At 39.5% G+C, this 19651-nt stretch overlaps 2 protein-coding genes across 13 annotated transcripts in view; one reads left to right on the top strand and one right to left on the bottom strand.

The window, feature by feature from the left end:
- The window catches only part of tmem94 (transmembrane protein 94), a 201013-nt gene extending 186449 nt beyond the window's left edge, over positions 1–14564 (top strand). For all 5 annotated transcript variants that reach the window (XM_077625143.1, XM_077625142.1, XM_077625141.1 and 2 more), the window contains 5 exons: positions 2734–2897; positions 4772–4866; positions 6624–6717; positions 13358–13528; positions 14254–14564. In XM_077625143.1, coding sequence (XP_077481269.1) covers positions 2734–2897; positions 4772–4866; positions 6624–6717; positions 13358–13528; positions 14254–14326 — 597 coding nt within the window. In that variant the 3' untranslated portion in view covers positions 14327–14564. The remainder of the gene's footprint in view (positions 1–2733; positions 2898–4771; positions 4867–6623; positions 6718–13357; positions 13529–14253) is intronic.
- Positions 9937–19651, bottom strand: part of LOC144092406 (carbonic anhydrase-related protein 10-like) — a 101476-nt gene continuing 91761 nt past the window's right edge. For 5 of the 8 annotated variants that reach the window (XM_077625144.1, XM_077625149.1, XM_077625153.1 and 2 more), the window contains one exon: positions 9941–15179. In XM_077625144.1, the coding sequence (XP_077481270.1) occupies positions 15142–15179 (38 nt within the window). In that variant the 3' untranslated portion in view covers positions 9941–15141. Of the gene's footprint in view, positions 15180–19651 lie in introns of all 8 variants that reach the window. The other 3 variants (XM_077625151.1, XM_077625150.1, XR_013306016.1) reach the window with 3 other exon arrangements.

The following is a 19651-nucleotide window of genomic DNA, read 5'->3' as shown; positions in this document are numbered from 1 at the left end:
GTGCGTGAATGTATCTCCAGTGTGCAAAGAACCTTTTTCATTTGTATCATTAAATATCTCATGCATCCAATATTGAATATGGTTGGTAAAAAGCTAAAGGCTTCTATTGAGGGAGTTGCAAGGAAGAGGCAAGCCATTTCATTTGAAACGAGTGGCAATAATAACGAAGCTTGATGCGCGTCAGAAAGTGGTGAGCGTTGCACATTCAGTACCATTTATAAACAGAAAGATCGAGCAGCAGGACCCAAATATTGAACGTTGCACAAAGTTTGCAAATCAATTGAATGATGCCATACAGTGCTACTGCATCATTTATGATGAAAAAAAAAAGAAAACTGTGCAATCGTCATTAGGTCGCTTCTTTTGGCCAGTTTCTAATACATAAATCTATCTCTCTACAGTACTGTACATATTCTCTCCATTTTATTAAATGTTTTTTTTTTCAGTACAAACCAATGCGTGTTACTTATACAAGCCTTAAACATACAAATGCACTTATATAAACCTTCAATATACTTATATAGGCCTTAAACATAAATTATAATACAAAATATAGCACTAAATCAACTTACAAACAAATTCAACTTATGAACAATCGCTCGGAACCAATTGCGTTCGTAAGTTGAGGAGTGTCTGTGTATATATATATATATATATATATATATATATATATATATATATATATATACATATACATACATATACATACATATACATACATATACATACAGATACATACAGATACATACAGATACATACAGATACATACAGATACATACAGATACATACAGATACATACAGATACATACAGATACATACAGATACATACAGATACATACAGATACATACAGATACATACAGATACATACAGATACATACAGATACATACAGATACATACAGATACATACAGATACATACAGATACATACAGATAGATACAGATAGATACAGATAGATACAGATAGATACAGATAGATACAGATAGATACAGATAGATACAGATAGATACAGATAGATACAGATAGATACAGATAGATACAGATAGATACAGATAGATACAGATAGATACAGATAGATACAGATAGATACAGATAGATACAGATAGATACAGATAGATACAGATAGATACAGATAGATACAGATAGATACAGATAGATACAGATAGATACAGATAGATACAGATAGATACAGATAGATACAGATAGATACAGATAGATACATATAGATACATATAGATACATATAGATACACATAGATACACATAGATACATATAGATACACAGATACACAGATACACAGACACACACACACACACACACACATACACATACACATATACACAAACCTATGTTAAAACGCATGGGAAGAAGAGAAAGCTACCGGGAAGCAACAAAGAGATAGCACACTAACATGAGCACACATTTAATAAACACAGCATTAAGAATTCAAACAACAACATTAATCAACAACAAGCATTAATGTTTTGTGATTTCTTTGAAATGTAATTTTACACTCATTTTATAAGTCACTACTGGTTCTTACCTGCTTCTGCAGTGCTGGATGACAAACATTTTGGGGGGGGGGAAACTACAAAGACGATTGCCTTTGAGGACTTTTTATTATGTTTCTAAAATGCACGGGACAAACGTCATCAAAGTGGGCGCGACTCGTGAACACTTTTTCAGGATGTTTTTTCCACGAAGTCGGAAAGTTCGTTTCTCCCGTTTTCTGATTTGTGCTGTTGCGATGGTGGCTGCCTCCTCCTCGGCTACCTTCTCCTTGAATTCCTCATGTATTGCCGAGCGTTGCATTTAGTCGTGTCCGATTTGGTGCACACATATATTTAACTGAAATTGCTGAACCAAACAACAAATGATTGATCAAAGAAAAACTTGAAAATGATCAGGGATTGCCAAACCTTTTCATACGACTGTATATGTAAGTTACATCTTGCATGAAAACAACATCTTTATCTCAATTGCTTCATGAAGTAATGGGTGTGTATATCTGAACTCGAGGAATAATAATAATAATATTTGATTTGGTGAAACAGTTTTGAAATACAAAAATATATTAATAATTCTGAAATAGCAATTACTATATGTACAATGTACCAAATACTCCGCACCATAAGGGGCAACTTCAATAAATGGCCTATCTTAAAATTTGTTTCATATATAAAGCACAGTGGATTACAACAGACAGTTAGTATTAGTAGTGGTAGTAGGTACTGATGTTAGCAGTAGTCGTAGTAGTAGTAGTAGTGGAGGATTGTAATATACATCCACTAGATGAAACTGTGCTAATGGGAATTTAATAAATGATTAACCAATATCGATCCATATATAAAGCGTTTCGAATTAGAAGGCATACTGCTGGCTTTTGAGAAAAATGAAATATTTTAGTTGCACCTTTTACTAGTGCCAAAATTAAAATCTTTTAGTTGCACCTTATATTAGTGCCAAAAATACGGTACTTTGGGGAAATACTGGGTTTTATTTATATTGAGTCAGCTAGTAAGAACTTATTACAGTCCTAAAGGACCTGTGTTTTCTTATATTAAACAAGATTATTTCCATTGGGATATTCATGGTAAAGTTGTTGTTTGACTTTTGAACATGTTTTGCATTGAATTGCCACGTGTCATTGGTAAGAAGACGCGAAATAATAAGTTGGTCAGGTTTTTAAAATGTACTTGAAAATATTTTTCCTCTGTGTTTTTGTTTTTGCCAGACTCAGAACTACTTCCTTGGCTGCTTTGTTTTGAAGTTTGGTCTGACAATTTGTGCCTATCTATTGGCCTTTGGATTCACACTTCAGGAGGTCTGTCTCAAAAGCGCAAACTTAACCATGTTTGAAAATGCCACTGGAAATTGCCTGCATATACTTACAGCCAGGTAAGAGTTTTCAAAGAACGAGATTATTAATAAACTACAGCAGTACCTCTACTTACAAATTAATTCATGACAAAACTGGTTTCGTAACTTGAATTTTTCCTAAGTAGAAATGCATTTTACATACAAAAGCCCTAATCCATTCCAAGGTCGCCAATACTACCTCCGAAACCCTTTAAAAAGTATAAACATATCGCAATTTTGAATATGATATGTGAGAAAAACAAAACATGAAAAATAATGAGAACAAGATTTATTAAGCCTTTATAATTAGAAGACATGCATGAAGACATTTTCCAATGGGGTGGAATTGCGTGTGCGTTGGTTAGAAGGAGGAAAATGTTTTGCAGCTGAATAAACATAAGTGCATACGCAAACACACAACTTAATACCTTAAAATTATGTTATGCTCACGAAGAAAAACCTAAGAAACAACATTTTAGAACTTGACAAATGAGGGTCTCACTCAAATTTGGAACTCACTGGAGGAGCCACCTAGAGCTCGGCGAAGATGGGATGATGAAAAAGTACCTGGAAAAGGGGCTTTTGGTCGGACAGTCGCACTTAAACTCCCCTGGTGGCCGCTACCTCGCTCAGGCCAGCTCTCGCGTCTGCCTACAGTTCCAATTCCAGGTCAGGTTTGCACCATTCTCCCGTGTCAGACCTTATGACTCCGGGCGTCTTTCACATCTGCATTTAAATTACTTTGTTTCAACTTGGGTGTCATTGCACTCTTTGACTAGAGTACCATTATGGGTGGCATATGCCCAAACATAAACAACAAACACTCTTTTGTGGAGAATAAAAAGGATTTGGGGCATGATTGGGCGGCCCAGTGACGCGAGTGGTTAGCGCCTCACAGCTCTGGGGTCCTGGGTTCAAATCCAGGTCACGTCTACCTCTTTGGAGTTTGCATTCCAACATCCTCACATGGGGCGGCCCGGCGAATGAGTGTTTAGCGCGTCAGCCTCACAGTGGGAGTATCTGGGTTCAATTCCAGGTTCGGACCTTTCTGTGTGGAGTTTGCATGTTCTCCTGCGTGGGTTTTCTCCGGGCACTCTGGTTTCCTCCCTCATTCCAAAGACATACATGGTAGGCTGATTGGACACACTAAATTGCCCCTAGGTATGAGTGTGAGCGTGAATGGTTGTTTGTCTCCTTATGCCCTGCAATTGGCTGGCCACCAATTCAGGGTGTACCCCGCCTCTAACCCGAAGTCAGCTGGGATAGGCTCCAGCACCCGCGCGACCCAAGTGAGGATAAAGCGGTTCAGAAAATGAGATCAGATGAGATGGAGCATGATAGAAAATATACACCATCATTTAACATAGCTTAAATTTTTTATCGCATTAATAAGTTATCCGTCTCTATTACTTTATAAAGTTACCTTAAATTTTGAGGTGCTTTTCAGAACTGTCAGAAAATGTTAACTAATATAAAATTAGTAACAGGTTTTTTTTTTGTTTATTTAGTTTACATTTGGCAGAATCGGATTAATTTATTAATTTTTAAGTCAAGATTTTTTTTTATATGAATTTAAAAAGATGTTCAACTTAAGAATTGGAATCACACTAAATTGATCCAAATCATAGTTTCACAAAATTTAACCTATCTGAATCTCTCCCGTTCTTTAATAGTATCTCACTCCATCTATCATGATATCTCTCATACAGTCTTTAGTAAAGCAATGTACATCCCAATTGCACTTTTTTAAAACTGTGGTTAAAGGGGTCACTAGATTTAACTCTCATTAGTGAGGAATGTGTATGTGAATGACCATCAGGCATAGCATCATCAGCTTTAACTGATTCTGAATAAAAAATATATGCTTATTCAGCAATTGTAGGAAACTGACTGCTTTTCTTTTATTACTTTAGCTCCTCAAATCATGCTCCTTGTTGGTTCAGTAAACTGTCAAATGGGTTGCTGCTGACGCAAAAGGTCATGACAGGATTCCTGGTCTTACATACAGGTAAGTTGTCACACTTTTACCATGGTATTTATGCTCACCCACATTTGCTATTGGTTCCAAATTGTCAAGTGCAGCGGTACAGCGAAAGTATTTGGCCCCCATGACCTTTTTAACCTTTTGCCACATTTCAGGCCTCAAACACAAATATATAAGTTTTTTTGTCTACAATCAACAACAAGCAGAACACAATTGTGGCGTGGAACAAAATTTATTGGATATTTTAAACAAGCATAAACCTAAAAGGTAGGTTATGGTAGTAAGAATCAGCACGATCTGCTCTTTCAGCGTCAGGAGGAAGAACCCAAATTTTATTGAACACGCTCGTCTTATATAGCCAGATATAAGCAGGGCGCCTCTGCAATCTTGCGTCCTTATTTGGTGAAGACGCACCACTTCCCTGGGAAGATGTTTACAAGATTCGCGGGGGCTTACATAAGTGAGTTAAGAGTCCATTTTAGGGCATTAGACATCGCTTATATTATTCTGCACAATATTATTTGGCCTCTTTGCATTAATTCTTTGTAGGACCACCTTTTGCTGCAATTACATCTGCAAGTCGCTTGGGGTATGTCTCTCTGACTTTTGCACATCAATAGACTGAAATTCTTGCCCATTCTTCCTTGCAAAACAGCTCTAGCTCAGTGAGGTTGGATGGAGTGTTTGCGAACAGAAGTCTTCACGTCTGCTCACAGGTTCTCGATTGGATTCAGGTTTGGACTTTGACTTGGCCAATCTAATACCTGGATATGTTTATTTGTGAACAATTCCATTGTAGATTTGGCTTCATGTTTTAGATCATTGTTCTGTTGGAAGATATATGTTAAAGCGATAGAGGCTACCGATGCAATCAATTCCGAATCGATTGCCACGCTGAAGTCGCACAAGATGAATCATTCTCAGAACTTGTAACTCTGATGATTCACAATGCACCCATGGTACCGAATTCTTCCGGTTTACAGTGCAGTTGAATCAGGATGGCAGAAGCCGTAGGGATGGTGTGAATTTCAAGGCATTTAAATTGGAAATTTGGTACTTTTCCGAAATGGTTGCTTAAAGAAAATGTAAGTGCAATTTATATGGAGACATGAATACACACAGGTGGATTCTATTCATCATCATCAGTCAACATTGGATCATTCAGAGATCCTCGCTGAACCTCTGGAGTGAGTTTGCTGCACTGAAAGTAAAAGGGTCGAATATTATTGCATGGCCCACTTTTCAGTTTTTTATTTCTTAAAAAAGTATAAAACATACAATAGATTTCGTTTCACCCTAATTGTGTCCCACTTGTTTTTGTTCTTAATAAAAAGGTGTATCTTTGTTTGAAGCCTGAAGTGTGGTGAAAGGTTGAAAAGTTCAAGGAGGGCGGATACTTTTGCAAGGCACTTTTTATGTTGTGTGTGTGTGTGTGTGTGTGTGTGTGTGTGTGTGTGTGTGTGTGTGTGCATGTGCGTGTGTGTGTGTATTTGTATGAATGTATGAATGTACATATATAGATCCTTACTGAACCTCTGGAGTGAGTTTGCTGCACTGAAAGTAAAAGGGTCGAGGCGGGCGGGCGGGTGGTTTGGGTGGGTGGGTACAGTGCCTTGTGAAAGTATTCGGCCCCCTTTCAACTTTTCAACCTTTGACCACATTTCAAAATTCAAATATAAAGATGACGGGGCATCAAGGGTCCTTGATAGTTACTTGCAGCCCTAGTTTTTTGGGGGGGAAGAGACACCAGCAATTGTTTGTGGTTTTTTTTCTTTTTTCAGTGGTCATCTCACTCTGTTATGTTCACCGTTCTCAGTCTCTGTGGCGAAAGAGTCCTTTCAGCAATTCCTGGTGGTGTCTCACTGTACCTGTGGTGTAAGTTATAGTCTCCTTTGGATCAGAGGTCATTTTACCTTTTCCTTCACATTATTGTAAACCCAACCCTCTTGCACCTTGAATGTACAGTTAAAATCTCAATAGAAGACTCCTACTATTGCTTTCAAGTTTTGGAAACATAACACCTTGCTGAAATTTGCTTGGTTTCATGCGCTTAGACTTTTGACGACATAAATTGTGTTAACGCTAAACTGCTATCGCGCGTAGGCATGGCGTTGTAGCCCGGCAGTTTATTCTATAATAGGAGTAATATAGTCCCGATCATATTCACCAAATAATTTCCAATGCCAGTAAAATGTCAGACAATATAGAGGGTCCAGTCCGTACGGGTCCTTGAAATTCTTCAAAATGTTTGAATTTTACTGTCGTGTTTTCAAGGTTTAAAAATGCTTAAATTTTGCATACAGTCCTTAAAATTGCTTGACAGTGGAAGATAGACAATATTTCTCAGCACCCTGTCTATTTATTATTAATTATCAAATGAAGAAAAATGAAATACATTTGCATCAATGCTGCAACACGCTCATTCTGGAGTTGCTTTGCCTTGACACCTCACATCAACGCTCCCTAAAGTAAAGTGCCATGTGGGATCCACGCACTAGCATATTGATTGGCGCAAATTGGGAAGATGGACGTGCCAGGCCGCCCCACTAATTCATCGATTGACGCAAACCAAACGAATGAACGCGCATAAAGTCAACTCTTAGCATGCAGTCTCAGTTGGACAAAGTTGAGAGGGATCTGTCATCGGTCAATCAATTATCCATCTGTCAAAAAAGATCTCAAGTTTCCAGGCCTATAGCAGTTTTATCCATGTATGAGAAAGTGTGTCCAAGTTACGAAGCATCAGTAGAGGTATATCATATAATATAACAATGAAATGCTGCAACGCATGCCGAAGATGTCACTTTCTACAACCATGATGCAAGCTATATACATTAGATGCAATCATTTTGTCAGCAACACACACACACACCTATTAGCCCACTTCACAACATGTTACACTCACGGTGCAGTTAAAACCCATCGGTATTTGCACCCGTGAATGCATCATGAGGAGCATCATGTGTCCACATAGCACGAACATGAGTTACAAGTGAGCGAGAGAGTGGGGCAGAGAGGTAGAGACGGAGAGGGAGACAATGCAAAGGGATCAATTATTATTCTAAGCATTATTTATTATTATTTTGAAACATTTTTAACTTATTTGTTTTAACTGATTCATTTATAACAGACAGTGGTGTTTTTGTTACCTGACATGTTTTGGCATTTTACTTCCCCCTTCATAAGAGTGTCACTGGTATAATTGTGAGACGCCTTAATCAGCTAACGTTCCATGAGGGCGTTACTTAACTGCCAGTATTGACAGGCAAGTCCGCAAGCGAGGCTCGAAGACCATCAACAAGGATGAGGGGGCTTTCATGGTCTCTACCACCTGGAACAGCATTCTTTAGGGGTGAACGGACTGCGGGGGTGCCTGTCAATCCTGGCAGGTGATTAAGGCGCATTACAATTACACCAGTGACACTGATGAAGGCTGAAGTAACACACTGAAACATGTCAGGTAACAAAACGACCTAAAACACCAATGTCTGTTATAAACTAATCATTTTACACATAGATAACTACAAAAAGACAAAATGAACTTATTACAATTTTTTAAATATATTTCAGTTTTCTACAAATTTGGCGGACGCATAGAACTTCGCTGAAAATTTGATATAGCTTCACAAAAATCATACAAAAATTGGTTCAACAGCGCCCCCACATAAATTTGATAAAGGCCTCCCTATGCTGTTTTTTCAACGTACAGGTACGAAATTTGGTGGGTTGATACTTTTGGCGAAACTGCACAAAAATTGTTATCAAAATTATGATTTTTCACTCAGAAGGCGTGGCCTTTAAGCGGGTCAAAGTTTTGGCAACATGCAACTCGCTTAATCCTTAATATTTCCCAGGGTCGATGTTTGATTGTTATGATCTTTGACAGTTTTGGCAAGAGCCCCGCTCCCAACACAGTTGCCTTCAAATGCTTCCGATCAGGCAAAGCGCCACCAGGTGATAGCAAAAAAATATTTTGTTTTATGAGACTGGCTCCTTCTCTAAGGTCTAATGACCTAGTGGCCTCAAACGTGACATAAGGACCCTTAAGTCACTGGTCTAGGTGGTCCATCACAAAAAAATAGTTTTCAATAAAAGAAAGGGGTCTCAACAGGAAGTTGAAAATAAACTTTGCCGTTTTGTTTTACTCTTGATGTGCGTTACAGGAACATCGTACAAAAACTAACTCAACAGGGCCCCTTCTAAAATTATAAAATGGCCTCCCTATTCTGTTTTTTTTTTCAATTTACAGCTATGAAATTTGGTAAGTCGATACTTGGTGAGAAACTGTACAAAAAGTATCGGTACCCATTTCCCAAACTAACCAGGAAGTTGGCCATCTTGGGTTGAAGTTGAAAAAATTAGCGATTTTTGGACGTCTCCATGCTTCCCATTTGAACGAACTCATCCTAGTCCTTTTAGATTAGATTAGATCAGATAACTTTATTTATCCTGTACTCTGGAAATTCACTGTCGCATTAGCAAGAGGGTGAGAACAGACACAGGAAAAGACATTTTATACATACACTTTACATATCCGCCTCAAATTTAGTGGCTCCATTCCCAAGACTTGCGTCATCAGAAGTTACCAAAACAAGAGTTTTTGTGACCTGGCATGGCCTCCATTGGCGGTCAAAGTTCAACCTGTGTTTGCCAACGTGTCAACGTTTTCATGTTATGAAAATTGTATGCCAACTGTCATATTTATATAGTTTTTATTTAGATGAGCGTGGTTATACCGCTCAGTGACGCCCCTTGATTTTTATTGACATTTTCAACAACCATAACTATGCTGTATTCCGACATTCGAGCCAAACTTCCTGAGCATATTAAGAGTCACACCTTTACACAGGCCTGTATGGGTTATTTTCTAACACCCAACAGCACCAACTAATGGCAACAAAAGGTCTCTCTACAGTAATCTCTCGATTATCGCGGTTAATGTTGACCAGACATGGCCTCGATAAACGAAAAACCACAAAGTAGGGTCACCCCTATTTATGAAAAAAATATATAAAAAATATATATATACTCACTGACTTTAAATAAATATATATATATATATATATATATATATATATATATATATATATATATATATATATATGTTTATAAAAATGTATACTAAACTAAGGAATTAATAATTTGGATAAACCAGAAGGCGCTGTAATGTATTTGCAATTGAACCCGCAGAGCCAGACCATGCTCTGCGCACGTCACATGAACGCCGCCCTCTTAATAATCTTCTGTTGGAATAATGATTCAAACCTTTTAAATCATTATTAGTAATATTTAATTAAAAAAGGAAGAACATCTTTCAACAAATTCTGCTTACAACTTCGAAGGAGATGCCTTGTGACGCCGTCTCAGTCCACAGTGCATCCTCACGAGCGGCATACTCTTCGGTCCATTTAGCGGCACATAACCAAAACATTCAAAGGTAATCTGATTTAAACAATTGCATACGCAAAAACAACTGTCTCTGCTGTTTTGAACAATTGTATAAGCTCAACCGAATAACATCATGAAGGTTATAAAAACACTGTCACAACAATCTGTTTTTATCGGAACACCTGCGTAAGAATTTGCACAATAAGCAAAACAACGGCATTATTATTTGCACCAGTAAGCATAATAATTTCTTTATAAGGTAAACAAAGCAAAGCAGTTTAATGTAAACAAAGCAGTATTTTCAAATCTGCTGGAGTCTTCGTCATAACATTTGGTAGAAGTGTCCGTAACGCCTTCGCCCTTGAAGAGTCGACTGTGCAGGAAAAAAGTCCATCTTCCCATGACTTGATTTATAGCATTACTACTTATTGAAAAATGTTTACAACACATATAGAATATTCCATAATAATTCTAACATCTTCCCTCCGCAAATCTGCATCTATTTTGACCTGGTAGCCCCAATATGGAGGAGCAAGAAGTTACCATATTTACTCGCATATATCGACAAAAAAATGATGACTGAATCGAGGGTACGGCTTATATGTCCATAAAAACACGAAACTGCAAGTTGACGATTCTATGACGTCATCCAGCCGATACGGTCATTTATTTCAAAATAGAGGAAAGATAAACAAATAAAATGCCAAACAAAATTTATTTGGATGTCTATGAATATAATTCAAGGAAAAAATAAACTATCTTGCATAAAATGTGAAAAAACTCACTTGTGCCAGTCAATACTCGCTCAGGGCATCGCCATCTTACCGTAGTAAACGTGTTCTGACTGGCCAGACGCGAGTACACTTACTTGTGCCTGCTTTGCTTGCTCCGGGCGCCATCTTACCGTAGTTACGGTTACCGTAGTTAAACGTGCTCTGACTGTTGCGTTTACCATGTCAGCACATCCCAATAGTTAAGGCTGATTGAAGGTCTTGCAGTCGATCTTTTAAAGATAAACCTTGATACCTGCGTAATGTGTATGCGATTATTACACCCAGAGACTTGGTGAACACTACGTATACCGCTATGGGCATATTTCCTTGTTGTGCTTACGTTACTTCCTTTTTTAATTTGTCTATGTGCAGACAACACCCTACCTTTCGGAACACAGAAAGGAAATGATTGTACATTTGTGATTATGAATAAAACAACATCCCGCTTTGATTTCTTTTCTTTTTATTTCTTGTTCGAAAGTGCAGTAATATGAACCATCGAAAAAAAATCGAGATATTTCAACATTAGAAGCAATTTGGCTGGCACAACATCTTAAACTTCTGGTAAGAAAATTGTAATTTTTGTCATTAAAAAGCATCGAGTTCTCATCAGGATAGACTTATTTATTTTTTCAAATTAAATATTTTGATATTTTGCATTTAGAAAGAACGGCATATTATTATATTGACCCTAATAATATGCTCTTGATTCATATAGTATCTCAGAACTACCACGTGTGATGATTTTTCTTAAGATTTTCCCTTCAAAGTAACACGTTTGTACTCCCTATTAAAACCATAAATAGGGAGGTAAAAATTGTTAATCAGTAGGCGACTTATACGCGAGAAATGGTAAAATTCAACAATTTTAAGGGTGCGGCTTATATGCGAGTAAATACATTAAGGATAAATTTAAGACAGGACAACTGAAAAGAAAAACACGCACCGGTAAGAGTGAGGTGTGGGAAAGCTTCAAATTGATTGTTGAAAATGCGACAGAACTTGCATTGGCTTCGCTGAATGTAGTCAACTTGGCGCTTTGCTTTCATACGAGAGCAAAAACACTGGCACCCAGACGCTTATCTGGCAATAGTGATTATTGTCAAACATCTATATTATCATAGAAAAGATGTAAATGTTTAAACAGTCTTGTTTAACTTCTTCCAACTGCCAAACAATGCAGGAAAAAAAATAGGGAAACGTACCATCACTGTCACATGTTAAAAATAATAATAATAATAATGCCTGAACTGGGACATTACTGTTAAATAGGCTGATGTCATCTTGGTTAACAAAATCTAACATCACAAAGCTTCTCCTCCAGTGCAAGAATTTGTAAAATAAAGTCCAACAGATCAACAAGAGCTGGTTCAAGAGGTGGATGTTTAGTTCCCTTCAGGGAGACTGCATTTAGCCAAACCACATTCTCAGTTCGTGCCTCAAATACCTGGAACTCAATACCAATTACCACGCGAACCTCTTTGTCAATCATCTTAAAGTCTGGGTTTCGTAACTTGGATCTTTTTCGTATCTCGAGTCACTCATTTGCAAATACAAATTTTGTAACCCGAAACGTTCGTACCTAGAGGCATTTGTAAGTAGAGGTATGACTGTGTTCATTAATATGTATTGTCCTTTTATTAAATAATTTAAACTCAAATTCAGAAATATTAGCTCTTCAGTAAAGTTTCAATCCAAAAATGGCTTACAATTTTTTAGATTTGTGGGATAGCACCGGTTGTTGTTTTCCAGGCTGCATGTACCTGTAAAATAGCATTCTTTTTCAAATCTGGAGACATTTGGGCTCTCCCAGCCCCTGTCAAATGTCTGTATTTTTCCAAATTCTTTGTCTTGTAATGCCAAGTCACGTTATGCACTTTAAACACGGCGACCCACTCAACCAAACTAAACACACGGAATTTCCCCTGAGTTCAGTGAATATATATTTAGTTGATCATATTTTTAAAACTACAGCATTCAGCATTCGGGGTCCAGCGTCTATCATTTTTTGGCATGGGCTAACATTGTGTTTGGTTAGCATTACTGACTTTTTGCTATTCACATTGACTCAGACAAAATAATGTTCGTTCACGATGCATGCAAACTGTAAAGAGGTTTTACAGTATATAACCACTGATGTTTTAGCCCACGCATTATCCAATATTTGAAAATGGGTTTGATTTTTTTACTTTCAAGCTTTGAGTCACAGACTAGTTAAAGCTAAGATGTGGCCCAACATGCATAATGTAGCTTTGTTGTTTTTGGATTTCTAAGCACGAACATGGGCCACTTGAAATGCGGCTCGTAAAATTCCAAGCTCAGACGTACTGTTACTGATTGTCTCTCTCCTTCAGTCTTGTAAGTCACATTGTCCAGGCCACTGTGGATTACCAGTTGTGGCATGACCAGGACAGCCTTTTGAACTTTGGTCTTGGTGATATACCTCTGCTCGGCTGGCTACTGGTCTCTTTGTCCCTTCTCCTGGTCGTGGTGATCAACGAGGTGGTAAAACTACATGAGATAAGGTAAGACTGACAGCACCCTGTCGTAAATTTGTTATGTATAAAATGTGCAAATATTTGAGTTTTAATTTTTCCAGAGAATGTGTTTTGTTTCAATTGAGATCAATCTCAGTTTTTATAATTTGGAATTGAATGCCTTTATTGTCATTATATAAGTACAATGAGGTTTATAGCTTCACCATAAAGTGCACACATAAATAAGTAGTCATGAAAAGGTTGACATAAAATAAAAAAGAATTGAGGCGGCCCAGTGGGGCGAGTGGTTAGTGTGTCGGCCTCACAGCTCTGGGGTCCTGGGTTTGAATCCAGGCCACGTCCACCTGTGTGGAGTTTGCATTTCTACCCGGGCCTGTGTGGGCTTCCTCCGGGTACTCCGTTTTCATCCCACATTCCAAAGACATGCATGGTAGGCTTATTGGACACTGTAAATTGCCCCTAGGAATGGGTGTGAGTGTGCATGGTTGTCTGTCCCCTTGTGCCCTGCGATCGGCTGGCCACCGATTTAGGGTGTCCCCCGCCTCTGGCCCGGAGACAGCTGGGATTGGCTCCAGCAACCCCCGTGATCCTAATGAGGATGAAGCGGTTCAGAAAATGAGATGAGATGAGAGATTCTCGACAAGTTTGCAATGAGGCAGAGGAATACAGCTATGAAAGTTTTTATTTATTTAACAATTTATAATGAAATTCACTTATTCAAATTAAGGCTGTTTTTTTCTTTTCAATTTCAGAGTGCGAGTTCGCTACCAGAAGAGACAGAAACTACAGTTTGAAACAAAGCTTGGAATGAATTCTCCATTCTGACTTTTGCAAAGATGACCAGTAGATAAGCCAAAGAAGGGCCTTTACCATTTATTGGTAAAATAGTAAATATCAGTAGGACCAGAGATCAAATGCCTTGTATTATTCTAAACACCCTAGTAGCTTATTCTAACTATGCGAGATCAGATCATCTGATTTCAATAGGTTTAAAATTTAGTCATGACTGCAAATTACAGTGAGTACATATGCATTGATTATTAAATCTAAATTAAAACAAAAATGTACAGGTGTTTGCTACCTTTTTTATTACTGTACCTTCCAAACAATCATTGAGAATTGATGCCATGATGTTTCCTACATAAACCACAAAATAAATCGTGTCTCGGAAGAAAGACTCATTCCACATATCCAGTGGTCAAACCACAAACTTCGCTATTCAAAAGTATACTATGATTGTACTCCACCGTTTAAAGCTCCCCACTCGTATTACTGGAGTTATTCACTATTTAAGATTATTGCCTGTTGCTCATATGGTATGTTAGGCCTCCAATGTAAAACATTCAATATGGCTGGTTCTGGTAGTTTGCGTTTCTTGTGTTGGCATTTCATTATATATGACACGCATATATCACATGCAAAGAAAGTGATTCTAAAAAAAAAAGTTCTGTAAATTTGGATTTATTGTTTGGAAAGTAACACTGAGTGACCAAGGCAAAAATGTATGCGAAATGTGTTTTTCAATCAGTCTACAGCACTAAAAGTACAAATGATAAATCTATAAAAATCAATAAATGGAAAAAATAAGAAAGTAAAACTTACTAAAAAGACCAGGGTCTCTGGAGATACAAGCACAGGATTCACTGGCAGGTAAACCTCAAATGATGCAGTCCAGCACCTACAGTCACAAAAACACCATCATACCAATATAAAAAAATGTTGTCACCATACCATCCTTGACCACTGAGCATTACAATTTTAATTAAATTCATGTTTTATTTAAACCATTTGCAAAACTCTTGGCCCTGCCGTTGTTATCATGTTGTGACACTCTTCCAACGAGACCTAGATAAATTACTACACTCATGCCTTTCTGCTCGAATCCCATTCGACCAAATGGAGCAGAGGCATGCCAAAACAGTGTCCCGAAGACTGCGTCAGACCAGCCAAGAATCACATGACTCCTGCAAACATGGCCTCATACGTGACAAATGTATTAGGGAATTTTGGAAACTCATACTCAGGGGAGCTAGTCCTACTTTGGCCGATGTTCGGACAAAAACATCAGCTCATTCTGTAGAACACAATAAAAAGGTGCAAAATCATTCAGTTACTTCTGGGGTTTTTGAGAGAAGGATTTTGTTTGGCAACTTCCTTTCCTTTGGCAAAATCATGGGTCAGAATAGGAACTTGACAGACACCGAAAAGTCAAAAAGGGTGAGATATTTTGCAGAGGGATGAAGCACTCTTAAAATTGCCAAACTTCTGAAGTGTGATCATTGAACAATCAAGTGTTTCATTCAAAATAGTCAACATGATCGCAAGAAGTGTGTGGAAAAACCAAGGCGAAAAATAACTGCACGTGAACTGATTAATAAATGTCAAGTGTGGATCTGCCTGGATCCCTTTTGCCAAATCTCACAGCTGCGACATCACTGGAATGCTTAAAAGCACAAGGTGTGCAATACTCAGAGACATTGCCAAGGTAAGAAAGGCTGAAAAACAACCATCACTGAACAACACACAAGTTGAAACGTCAAGACTGTGCCGAGAAATATCTCAAGACTGATTTTTCTAAGGCTTTATGAAATGATGAAATATGGTGAATCTTGATGGGCCAGATGGATGGGCCCGTGCCTGGATAGGTAAAGGGCAGAGAGCTCGAGTCCGATTCAGACACCAGGAAAGTGGAGGTGGGGTACTGGTATCATCAAAGATGACCTTGTAGGGCCTTTTTGGGTTGAGGATGGAGGCAATCTCAACTCCCAGTCCTACAGCCAGTTTCTGGAAGACAACTTCTTCAAGCAGTGGTACATGAAGAAGTCTGCATCCTTCAAGAAAAACATAATTTCCATGCGGGACAAAGCTGCATCAAACACATCCAAGTACTCTACAGCGTGGCTGGCAAGAAAGGGCCTAAAAAAAGAAAAAAACTGACATGGCCTTCTTGTTCACCTTATCTGAACCCCAGAAATAACCTGTGGTGCCTCATCAAATGTGAGCTTTACAAGGAGAAAAAAACAGTACACCTCTCTGAACAGTGTCTGTGACGTGGCGATTGCTACTGCACGCAATGTTGTGAACAGATCAAAACACTGACAGAATCCATGGATGGCAGACTTTTGAGTGTCCGTGCAAAGAAAGATGGCTGTATTGGTCACTGATTTTTTTTGAATGTCATAAATGTTTATTTGTGAATATTGAGCTGTTAAATTGGATTCCCTGGTGAAAATAAACAATTAAAATAGATTCATGTTTTTTGTGAAATTGCCTAATCCAGTAATCCCTCGATTATCGCGGTTAATGTAGACCAGACGTGGCCGTTATAAATGAAAAACCGCGAAGTAGGGTCACCCCTATTAAAAAAAATAAAATAAACATTTTTTTTTTTTTTGATTTTTTTTTTATGCAAGATGGCGGCGCGCACTGACGCTGCGGCTCTAAGCTCTCCAGTTCGGTGTCGTTCGTTATCTTACAGTCGCCAGGATTTACTCACTATCCGAAGGATATGCGATACATCCGATTTCTTAACACACTCTCCGGGATCTCCGTGGCTAGCCAGCCCACCAAAAGCACGTCGCAGGCGGCGAAGGGACAGGAAACAGAAGCGAGGATGCCGGGGGGGGCTTGCTGCTAAGCTGAAACAACAACCACACCGAGCTCCGCTTCCAAGTATCCTTTTGACCAACGCCCGATCCATCACCCACAAAATGGATGAGTTGGAACTTCGTATTGCTACCAACAGCTTTGTTAGAAACTGTAATATTATTATCATCTCCGAAACGTGGCTACACCCGCATATCCCCGACGCGGCGGTATCGCTAGCTAGCCGAACGCTTTTTCGCAACGACCGTTCTAAAGTATTAACAGGCAAAAGCAAGGGCGGTGGACTGTGCATGTATGTACATAATGAATGGTGTTGCGACAGTAAAATTATTGACACTCACTGTTCCCCGGATTTAGAGTTATTAGCAATACGATGTAGGCCCTATTATCTTCCAAGAGAGCTTAACGTTGTCATAGCAACGGCTATCTATATACCTCCGAATGCTAACGTTAACACGGCACTTAACCTCCTGCTAGCGGCTGTTAACAAACAACAGCTTGCTCACCCCGATGGAGTTTTTATTGTCGCTGGTGATTTCAACAAGGCGTGTTTAAAGACTGTTTTACCTAAGTTTATTCAATACGTAAATTGTAATACTAGAGGAGACAAAACTCTTGACCATGTCTATTCTAACATCAAACATGCTTATAAAGCCACTTCCCTACCCCACCTAGCTGGATCAGATCACCTCTGCCTATCTCTCACCCCCGCTTACACTCCACTCCGGAGGCAAACAACGCCACAAATAAAGACAATAAAAACTTGGCCCGACTTACCAACTACAACAACAATACTATGTCTGTTAATGCAGATGCCTCACTAGCGGAGAATTTGAACCGTTTCTTTGCCCGCTTTGAGACTGACAAATCAGGCCCAGTCTCAACACCCCCACCACCACCCTGCAGCAATACACTGACGTTCCGGGAACAGGAAGTGAGACTGGTAATGCGGTCTGTGAACACCAGGAAGGCTGCGGGCCCTGACGGAGTACCTGGGAAGGTGCTCAAAGCCTGTGCTGACCAGCTGGCTGGAGTCTTCACAAATATTTTCAATTGTTCCCTGCAACTATCCATCATTCCATCTTGTCTGAAATCTGCCACCATCATCCCTGTCCCCAAAAAGCCAACCATTGGCAGCATGAATGATTATAGGCCTGTTGCCCTCACGCCTGTGATCATGAAGTGCTTTGAAAAGTTGGTAGCCCGCCATATCAGGAATACAATCTCTCCCTCAATTGACCCTCACCAGTTTGCTTATAGGGCAAACAGGTCCACTGATGATGCTATTGCCATTGCTCTTCATACAGCACTGAGCCATCTGGAACACCCTGGGAACTACGTGAGGATGCTCTTCATTGACTACAGCTCAGCCTTCAATACCATAAAACCGGACATTCTGACTGACAAACTCTCCCACCTTGGACTATCCTCTTCAATCTGCTGCTGGATAAAGGACTTCTTGACCAACCGCCCACAGACTGTTAGACTTGGTCCCCACATCTCTTCCTCCATTACACTAAGCACTGGCTCCCCTCAAGGCTGTGTACTGAGTCCTCTTCTGTACTCCCTGTACACCTACGACTGTGCACCCACCCACCAGTCTAACGCCATCATCAAATTCGCTGACGACACCACTGTGGTCGGACTCATCTCAGGAGGGGATGAGTCGGCTTACAGAGATGAGGTCAACAATTTGTCTTCGTGGTGCTCGGTGAACAATCTCACACTGAACACCACGAAAACTAAAGAAATAATCTTGGACTTTCGCAAACACGGCACAGATCTGGCCCCACTCCTCATAAATGGAGTATGTGTAGACAGGGTCCAGTCCTTTAAATTCCTGGGGGTCCACGTCACGGACAAGCTCTCATGGTCTACAAACACCACGGCAGTGGTGAAGAAGGCTCAGACACGACTCCATTTCCTCAGGGTACTCAGGAAGAACAACTTGGGCTCCAATCTTCTGAGAACCTTCTATAGAACCACTGTAGAGAGCATCCTGGCGTACGGCATCACAGTGTGGTACGCTGGAAGCACGGCGGCAGACAAAAAGGCCATGCAGAAAGTGATTAACACTGCCCAGAGGATTGTCGGCTGCTCTCTGCCCTCACTTGAAGACATTGCCAGCCCGCGTTACCTCAGCAGAGCCAAGCACATCATAGGGGACCCTTACCACCCTGGTCACAATCTGTTCCAGCTGCTGCCCTCTGGCAGACGCTATAGGTCCCACAAAGCTCGGACAAATAGGCTTAAGGACAGTTTTTTCCCCACATCCATCAGACATCTAAACTCGCGCTAACATACACACATTCCCTTCTGCGGCATATGAATAGATGTTTGGTTGGTGATCTGCCTCCTACTAGCTGACTTGAAGGAAGGTAAGTGGCAGACAGTGTGCGGTAATCGAGAGGTAAGCGACCTGTATGTAATCGAGAGGTAAGCGACCTGTATCCACAACAGCGGAATGACAAATTACAAGTCCGTAACTTACACTTATTTAGGTCTTTTGCCGATTAAACGTAGCTTATGGAGAAGCACCATCAA

Source organism: Stigmatopora argus, chromosome 18 (genome assembly GCF_051989625.1).
Source record: "Stigmatopora argus isolate UIUO_Sarg chromosome 18, RoL_Sarg_1.0, whole genome shotgun sequence".
NCBI classification, from domain to species: domain Eukaryota; kingdom Metazoa; phylum Chordata; class Actinopteri; order Syngnathiformes; family Syngnathidae; genus Stigmatopora; species Stigmatopora argus.
Note: the sequence above shows the minus strand (reverse complement) of the source record. Positions and strands in the feature narration are given on the sequence as shown.